This window comes from Protopterus annectens, chromosome 14.part0 (assembly GCF_019279795.1).
Source record: "Protopterus annectens isolate FY-2018-M chromosome 14.part0, PAN1.0, whole genome shotgun sequence".
In the NCBI taxonomy this organism is placed as follows: domain Eukaryota; kingdom Metazoa; phylum Chordata; order Ceratodontiformes; family Protopteridae; genus Protopterus; species Protopterus annectens.
The window spans coordinates 850,306,485-850,315,500 of record NC_056748.1 but is presented as its reverse complement, the minus strand read 5'-3'; the positions used below and the strand labels follow the sequence as shown (position 1 = coordinate 850,315,500).

General features: G+C 39.1%; 1 protein-coding gene across 1 annotated transcript in view; it reads left to right on the top strand.

The window, feature by feature from the left end:
• Positions 1-554: 554 nt before the first annotated feature.
• LOC122789292 (elongation of very long chain fatty acids protein 6-like) overlaps positions 555-9,016 on the top strand; it is a 201,691-nt gene continuing 193,229 nt past the window's right edge. The window contains exon 1 of the mRNA XM_044056605.1: positions 555-884. Within this exon, the coding sequence (XP_043912540.1) occupies positions 760-884 (125 nt within the window). The 5' untranslated portion in view covers positions 555-759. The remainder of the gene's footprint in view (positions 885-9,016) is intronic.

The following is a 9,016-nucleotide window of genomic DNA, read 5'->3' as shown; positions in this document are numbered from 1 at the left end:
AACATCTACAAAAATCTCTATTTTTTATTTGTAATGCTTAAGATCGAAGACTTAGTGTCCTTGAGTTGGGCAATGTGCTGCCCTTGATGCTTTTAGAAAGAGCGGCTAAATCTTATTTAATGAGTTGAAGGGAAGCCTTAGATTATGAGCCAAAATGCTGGTCCCTTTGTTTGCAGATAGAAAAGTAGCATTGAAGTTAATTCCGGCTACTGATTAGCACAACGATGGTGAAAGGCATAGTGGTGGCCAGCGGTCTTCATTGTAACTATTTTACCACTCTAATAGCACGCCAGCTCAGAATGTTGATTTTCTTTAATTAATATAGTATTTTACAGCGCTCTGACAACAGCGGTCGTTACCATTCTGGAGTTAGGGGGAGCTACCTCAAAGTGATCCCACTTGTGGCGCCACTGACAGATGTGGCAGGATCGCACATAATTTTTCTCTGTAACATCTACAAGAAAGAAGACTGCGACATTGGCAATTTGCGGTGCCTGTGACACAGAGAAATGAGAGGCGAATTAAAAAACTCCCCGGTTGATGGTTAAACTGCTGCTCGGTACGTGCCCTTTGTCTCCGGGTGGAGCAGCTTTGGTGACAGATGGGTGTGTCTGAGCTATAGAGGATAGTAACATAACACGTGTGTCGCTGAGTAACTCAGACGGTGTGGCTGCGGTGAGTCACCAGCCTACTACGGCTGCGAGGTAACGCTTCTGTACTAAGAAAGAACAGACTTGAAGGGGCAAAGGACCGGACAGGATGAATAACGATACAGAATTGGCTGGTGGAACTGCAGCCGTGCTGCTCACTCCCGAACTGCAGGAGTACGAGTTCGAGCGGCAGTTTGATGACCGAGGAGCCTTGGAATGGATGCAGCAGAACTGGTAGGATAGTTTGCCATGTGTGTGTTATGGGTGTGTGCTTGTCTGTGGCAGCGCGGGAGTCGGAAGGCACTCTGCTGAATAACTGAGTGACACTGACACCCCTTTCAATTCCAGAGGGTCACTGCATTTTATGGCCGCATGGTGAAAGCTGCTCTACAAGTCTGACAATACATCCCACCACCTTTCTTCCGCTAACACACCCTTTTATGTACGGGACCAAATACCATTTTCTCTTGCTTGTATGGAAAAGTCTCTTCCCCTGTCAACTAGGTGTATTTTCACTAATAAGTTAATTTAGTTTAGTGAAAAGTACGATTTTTTAATTAAATCTCAGAACACTTCCGGGATTATACAAGTACTTTAGCTAAGTTTTACGTCACTAATGTCAATGCGAAGTATTAGTCTAGCAATGTCTTTCCGAAAAATCACTTAGTTGTAAATAGTCATAGTTATGTTAATCTGCGATGTTTCCATCTTTAATGCGTCTAGCTGCATGTCTTGCTGGTTTTGTACTGAACTTCTTCTTCTTTTGGCTTTTCCCGGTTAGGGGTCGCCTATTTCACCAAAACTGTCGGCAACGCTGTCTACTCATGTCTTTTGAGTACTGCACATGCTAAATACAACAGCCTTACTATTATCACTCATAAGTTCTTTGCTCAATAATTTTGGACAAAGACAAAAGTAATGGGGATGGACCAAACATTTGGTACCGTTTTTAAATATTTCTCAAGTAGGGTTGCCACCTTTTTTGGTACACACATAAGATTTTACAGGCCGACACATACCCACGGTCAATACAAAGGTTAGAACTTAACTTTTTTGCCTAAATAAAAGCTTATTCTTGTAGCATTTTAGTTGCTTATTGTGTTTCTTATAACATTTAGGTGTTTTAGATACAGAATAACTGTTTTATGCAACTATTACATAAAATATAGGAAATAATTTTGTCCTAAAATCTCAGGACATTTGCCATTTTTACAATTTTTTCTCAGGACACAACTGCCCAAAGAGGGACTGTCCCTCGCAAAGTGGGACAGGTGGTAATCCTATTCTCAAGTTTAGTTCACTTAAAAACTTAATAGAGCAACACGTTTAAATCAGCATGTATTTTCTAATAAAGTATGAAACTCTTATGCCTGTTATTGTAAACTGACTGTAATCCTCAGTAATTTTACTAGAAAATAAAAATATGAGGGCAAGGACAAAATTATGAGTTGAAGTCAGGGACATAGCTCTGAACCTCTTAGCTCAAAAAATCTGGACAAAGCCCCCAAAATGGGGACAGATTTTAAATATTGCTCTTCCAAACTTAGAAAGTTGCTAGAATAAAAGGTCTTGTGTTACCATGCATTTTCTGAAGGATATGAAGTCTGAAACTCCAATTCCTGTCATTATTTATTTAGTAAATTCAATCCTCAGTGAATTTCCACAAAAATCAAGAGAATCACAAATTATTGAGGAACAGACTAAAAATACGAGGCGAATATCTGGACAGTTGGGAGGTATGATCAGGGACATTCTGCAAAATTCTGGACTTTTTAGAGACTTGCTTACTAATACATGCATCAGTTATAGGCAGGGGCTATAACTGTTTGGAATGAATAATATATTTCCCTGCCTATCCCTTTTTAAACTGCTTATCTTGGTGACGGTAGAGGTGGTAGTAAACTGAGACATGTAAGTCAGCTGACCTTTCTCAACAACAGTTTGTAGAACACTGAATGGGTTTTCTCTGGCAAGCTGAGTAACATTTTTACTCAATATGTGTCTTGGTTCTGTTCTGAGGACTGCACACAGTGGGCGCTGTCTACTACAGTTGCAGGAGGCGCCTAAGGCTCATCCTCTGTAGATACCCTAACTATTCAAATGACTCTACTCTACTATGGATTGAAACCTCTTTTTCAGCATCAGCCGAATGCTTTGGAGAGCCAAGTATCTCTTACAGAGGACACCACTGTTCTGGAACAGACTCCTTATCCATATAAAACAAAACTCATCCCTGTCTATACTCAAGCACAATTTGCATCTGTAAATGAGTATTAGAAAATTTTCCCCAGGACTGCCCCCTGTACTGCTAATGGACAGAAGCAGCTCCTAAATGCATTATGCCATGCATGGGTCCCTTCGGTTATCTGTGGCATGATCTCAGTTATTCATAGTAGAGATAACATATAATTATTGACACTGGGATGGGTAAGGCCAGTTTAACATCAAATGGGTTTGGTTAATTTAACCACCAAAAGGGAAATTGGTTTAGATTTAGTGGCTCACGAGCAGTTTATTTATTTTATTTTTTATTTTACATTTGTTGACCGGGCTAGTCTAGCTGGATATATGTCCATTTTCAGTAGAGGCCCGGGGAGCCTCCACAGCAGATAGATACAGCTTAATATACATGTGTAAATATAGACATAAAGGGATATTCAAAAAAATACATTTAGTTATACATGGTACGAGAAGTCATACGAGTCTAGCTAATTTACATTACATAACAAAAAGAGAGCCATGGGAGAATGACTTACAAATTAGGTATATAGAATAGAAGGAAGAAGACAAAAGGACATTTTTGACAACAGTGTTTAAATGTAGAAAAAAGGTTAGTTATGATATAAGTAGATTCAGCCAGCATTAGTACATGGTCACAGCCATTGCGAGTTAAGGAAGATTTTTAGATGCTTTTTGAAAAGAGGGGTAGATGAAAGGGATTTGAGATTACTAGGAAGTTTATTCCAATGGATTCCAATAGTGTTAGTAAATAGAGAATCACCTGATTTGTTATTGGACTTTAGGGTAGTGGCTAGTAATTTATTGGCTGAGCAAAGGGTGCTTAAATTTTTATAGGGGTTGATTAAGTTACAGATTATGGGAGTATTTGTAGGGTGATGGTTAGTTGTTGGAAAAGAAGCTGGTTTTGAAGTTCCAACCATCCTAGTTTATGTAGATTTTGACAGTGGTGAGTACGGAATGTGGACCCAGTGGCAAACCTGGCAATGCTATTGTAAGCGGTGGCCAGCTTGTTTTGATTATTTGTAGATAGATTTGTAAAAATTGGGGAGGCATAGAGAAGTGTGGAAAGTAGGTGAGTTTGGGCCATAGTAGTCCTGGCTACAGGTGTAAGGAATGGTTTTAGCCTATAGAGAAATCCTAGTTTTCTATTCACTGATTTGATGGTTGAGTTTATGTGTGAGTCAAAGTTGAGGTTATGGTCAATAGTTATACCTAAGAGTTTAGTAGTTGGGTCTGGTACAATTACAGTGCCATTTTTGGATGTAAGTGTGAAGTCAATAGGAGGAGACTTCTGGGTAGGGGTAAACAGTAGAAGTTTTGTTTTTTTAGGGTTAAGGAGAAGACAGCGTTTAGAGAACCAGTTTTCCACTAAGGTAAATACTTTCTGGGTGTTGGACTGAAGTTCAGCAGAAGTTGCTGCAGCACAGATTAGGGTTGAGTCGTCGGCGTATTGAATACAGTTGGTTTGTGTTATAGATGTTTGCAGGTTATTGATAAAAATAGAAAGTAGGAGGGGCCCCAGAATAGAGCCTTGTGGGACTCCCTGTGAGATAGGAAGTAGATAGGTTGTTGTCCCAGAGGACTGCCTGTTGTCTGTTTTTAAGATAGGATTCAAACCATTTGGCTGTCTGAATATCAACTGAAGGTGTGGTAAGTGTATCCTTATCCATTTATCCTTGTACTCAATCTGTGAACCTATAAGCATTATGAGACGACAGCACTAACCTCTGCATTGCACTTCCTTTCCTATATGTATATAATACATACATATACATGTGTATTAAAAATTCTGTGTGCCTGTGAGTGTTATAGAGGAGATTTTGATGGGGTCTTTGACATTTTAGAAGAGAGATGTACAATTCATTGAGTCCTAATTGATTACAAAGTTATTTCTGAGAAATTTCATAACTTCCACTAAGGTTGTGTGAGCTTGAAGGATGTTGCTGTAATTATAGTGGTTCAGGGCCACTAAGTCAGACTTTTGTTAAACTGTTTTTCTGAAGTAGTCTGCCAGTCAGGACTCAGTGGTCCATTCCATCATAATTCACGAAATTCATTTGAAGATATTTACCGCAAGAGTGAAGCTGTAGAGTGGAATCTCTTGATCTCCTTTTCAAGAATAAATGATTATAATCCGAGGCACATTCATAATGTTTTTTTGTAGTATATTTTAGATGCCATCTGTATGGCAAAAGAAGTGTTGCAGTTCAAAAGGTTGTATGGAATATCTCAGTGCTTGCAGAAGTGTGCGTCTTCATACGCTATATTCTAGTATTTTATTAAAAACTACTTGACCTGCCTTCATCTGGAGCAAACATTTAAAAAAAACATGAGAGAGGCTGTGTGGCAACTGCCTTGTAAAAGTTGTTCATCTGCTATATAATTTGTTTTACCTGTCATTTTTATGACAGTCAGAGGTTTGCTTAGTGTTTTTAATAGCAAGGTTCATATGTACAAATTTCACTGTTACAAGCTAGCTAAAGGAAGTTTCTTATATATGCCCTTTATTGTTGTAAGGTTACCTTTTTCTCCTTTTGTAGTGTCATCAGAGTCTGTCTCTTAATATTAAATAAATTAATAAATCAGGCAAGGGAAACTGAACCATGTTAATGGTTCCCACTGCATCAATTTGTATTCATTGCACAAGTGAAAAATAAGCCCATACCAAACAATGATTGCATAACATATAAATTAATGGGCAGACTTAGGAAAGTTTCTCCTTCATAAACATGGCTTCTCTTTTGTTTTTAATGGAAAGAACTTGAAAAAAGCTTCAAAACTAAAACTGAAAAAAAAATTGTCCATCAATCCCACCTTTTCCCATTTTTACATGGGGTTAGGGTATCTCCCACCTTTTCCCATTTTTACATGGGGTTAGGGTATCGCATCAACTTGTGCTGCTTCTTTCAATTCAGAGCCGTTTTCATACCTTTATAAATAGTCATGCTTGACTGTCACAAGTCTTCCTTCAAATATGTGTATATCTTGGCTGGATGTCCTTATTTCATCTTGCCTTCTTCCTGCCTCTCCCAAATCTGCTTTACTGAGTTGTCTTCTGTTTTTCTGCACATGGGACTAAACAGTCTTAATCTGTTGTGTTTGACCTTCTCTGAAATTTGGGCTGCCTTGGCTTCTGCGTTGATGCCCTTATTTCTTCATCTGTCCCACAATGTGCTTCCCACTACCCATCACAGGCACTTCATCTCCATCACCTCGTTTCCTAAGCTGCTGTGCTTTCATTGTTTAGGCTTTTGTGCCATACAGGCACATTGGTCACACCAATATTCTGCACACATTTTTAGTTTTTTTTTTCATTCTTCTGTCATGCACTACCCCAGACACTTTGTGGCTGGTGATGGCAGCACCTCTGATTCTAGCTTTGACTTCCTCATTCAACTTTCTCTTCTCCTCAACCTCACCTCCACGATACTTTAATCTGTTAACCTGTTCCACTAGTTTCCCTTCTATATCAATTTTCAGACTTATAAAGGCCGCAGTAATCGTTAGCCTAATACACTGTTATGAACCTTTTTCTGATTTTCCCCAGTCTTTGCATTGACCGCAGCCTTGTCTGTACTCAGTTTCATCCTCTGGGCCTTCAGTTTTACATTACAGTCCCCTACCATTTTCTGAAGATCCTGTTCAGAGTCTGCTTGCAAAGGCTCATAATCTGCATATAGTAACTTTGTTGATCTGTCCCCTCTGACTTGTTTGTTGATGTAGTCCTTCTAATATGAAGGGGAGTGAGCTGAAAGCTAAACCCTGAGGCAGACTGACTCCCACTGTGACCTCTCTGTGAGTCCAGAACTCTGTTTACACTTGTGTCATTGGGTCCTTGTACAAAGCCAACACTAATTACAACAATATTTCCACAACTTTAGCCCATCACGAGAATGCCCAATTCAGCTTTCTTGGGATGTGTTCTCCAAGTCTAGTAATACCCAGTTGGACCGTTTCCTCCTCTCCAGCATCTTCTCTGCGGTCTCTGTCACTGCAGATATTAAGTCTGTTTTGCAAAGAAAGATGGAAAATAAAGCAACATTATTAAATACTGCTTCTGTGATCATTATGCTTGTATGCAAAAGTACATTAACAAAATTAGTCACAGTTTGTTTGTAGTCTTTACTATAACAGTTTGGCAGAGAGAAAGCCCTCTCCCTAGTTGTATCTTATTCTTAAGTTGAGGTCTGTTGTTAATCCAGGCAGTTATGCAACTGAATAATAAAGACTTTTATAAAATGACTTCTGAACTAAAGAAATGCAGTTTGTTAAATACATCTTGTGACTATGTCCTTAAATCTGTGTATGTATTTATTCTTGTTTGTCTTTAACAGGGAAAGTCCGACTGAGATAAATACCTTTTTTTTTCAATGGAGACCTAGTGAGAAAAGCTCTACATTCACATGCATAGATACTATATCATATGTTTTCATTTATGACATTGAAAATAATACACATCTTGATTACCTATGCATGTAAACACACACATTGGTTGGTGATACAGATGATTAAGGATAAAGAGCTTTCATAATACAACTTGCAGATTTATGAAAGAAGAAAAAAACAATAAGAAAAATGTCGCATTTACATTTGGGTGTAGACAAAAAAAGACACAATCCATCCTTGTGTTAAACCATATTACATAAGCAAATCAGTCCTGGCAGAAATATATTCCAGCAGCCAGAGCTAATCATCTTAACAAACATGGCTTCTTTCTAAAACCTTCAACCGGGGCCTATATAGATTAAAACAAATTCATTATTGCTTTTGCGTTTATCAAATTTTTGTTTGCCACATATTACAGTGTGCAGCTGGTATTCACAGTTTTCATAATAAATGTTTCTTTGACAGTAGAAAAGTGTCCTGTAATTCTGCCTTCTAATTCATGCAGAACTGTGCTTCTACCCAGGCAATTATACTGGAGAACAATAGACCTTGTGTTAGTGCAGGTCCTGAACCGTTGCTCTGCAAGCACCAATTTCTTTCTCTGTGCGGTTACAAAAGCTGATGGTTTTACTGTTACTCAGGAAATCTTTTTTAATTCTTAATAATTAATACCAAAGTGTTTTATATTTATAACCGTACCATTCTGCATCACACTGATTATGCAACATCTGAAGTAATGTGCACAGTCATGGCAACAATGCAGAGAACTCTGAGAGTATGAAATCCCTGAATTCAGAAAGATCATTCCTGCCAGTGTCAACTGGGCAATGCCTTATTCAGAGCTGTAGCTAGGTATTCTGGTGCCCTGTGCTACTTCCCAATCTGACATCCCCTCAAGTTTAAATTGAGGAGTAAAAAAAAAAAAACTTCCCTCATACTTGAGGTTGACAAAAACAATCATCTTTAAACTGTGTAGCAACCACTTGCTAAAAATTAATAAGCGACTTGCTACAGCTCAGTACCACACACAAAGAATACTGAGTGCTTCAGACCTCACCGCAAATGCAGTATCAGCATTCAGAAACTGAATGCTGGTATTGTCGATCATCCCCACTGACACCTTGTGTCCAGACCCCACCTTAGCTTTGCCTCTGGCCATACAGCACAATAGTTCAACATAAGAATTTGAGAATCAGAGACATGGTAAAGCTACACTCAGCAGCAGTTTAGTAACAGTTCATCATTGCGTCTCTGAATAGAACACTGCATTGTTAGACCTAACCATGTTAGTACTCCAACCAGCCCTTGCAGTGTGGTTGGTTGCACAGACACCTTCCGACACGAGTCGTTTCTGAATCACTCGGGTATAACATGCTCCAAAAACCTGCAGAGTTTAGTGCGGCCTCTTATTGCTTTTTGTATCTTAGGGGGAGAGTACTTTAGTGGAGTTATTTCAAGGGTGCTACAATTTGTTAGCAGAATCTTGAGGCCTGTGCAGCAACCAAAGACAGCACATAAGAGAACACACAAACATCCAGACAGCCACACACATGCCCCTACATACAAAAAACACACACACAGCTTCACAGTACTTACCTGCAGAGGCGTTAGCAGCACTGGCCCATCTGTTGAAATAAATGGGTGTATGCTGTCTTTCCACTTCACATCTCAAATAGCACAGCTATTTTTCGAGTCACTCTACTGAGTTGTTCAGACGCCGATGATGTTTCCAGGGGAGA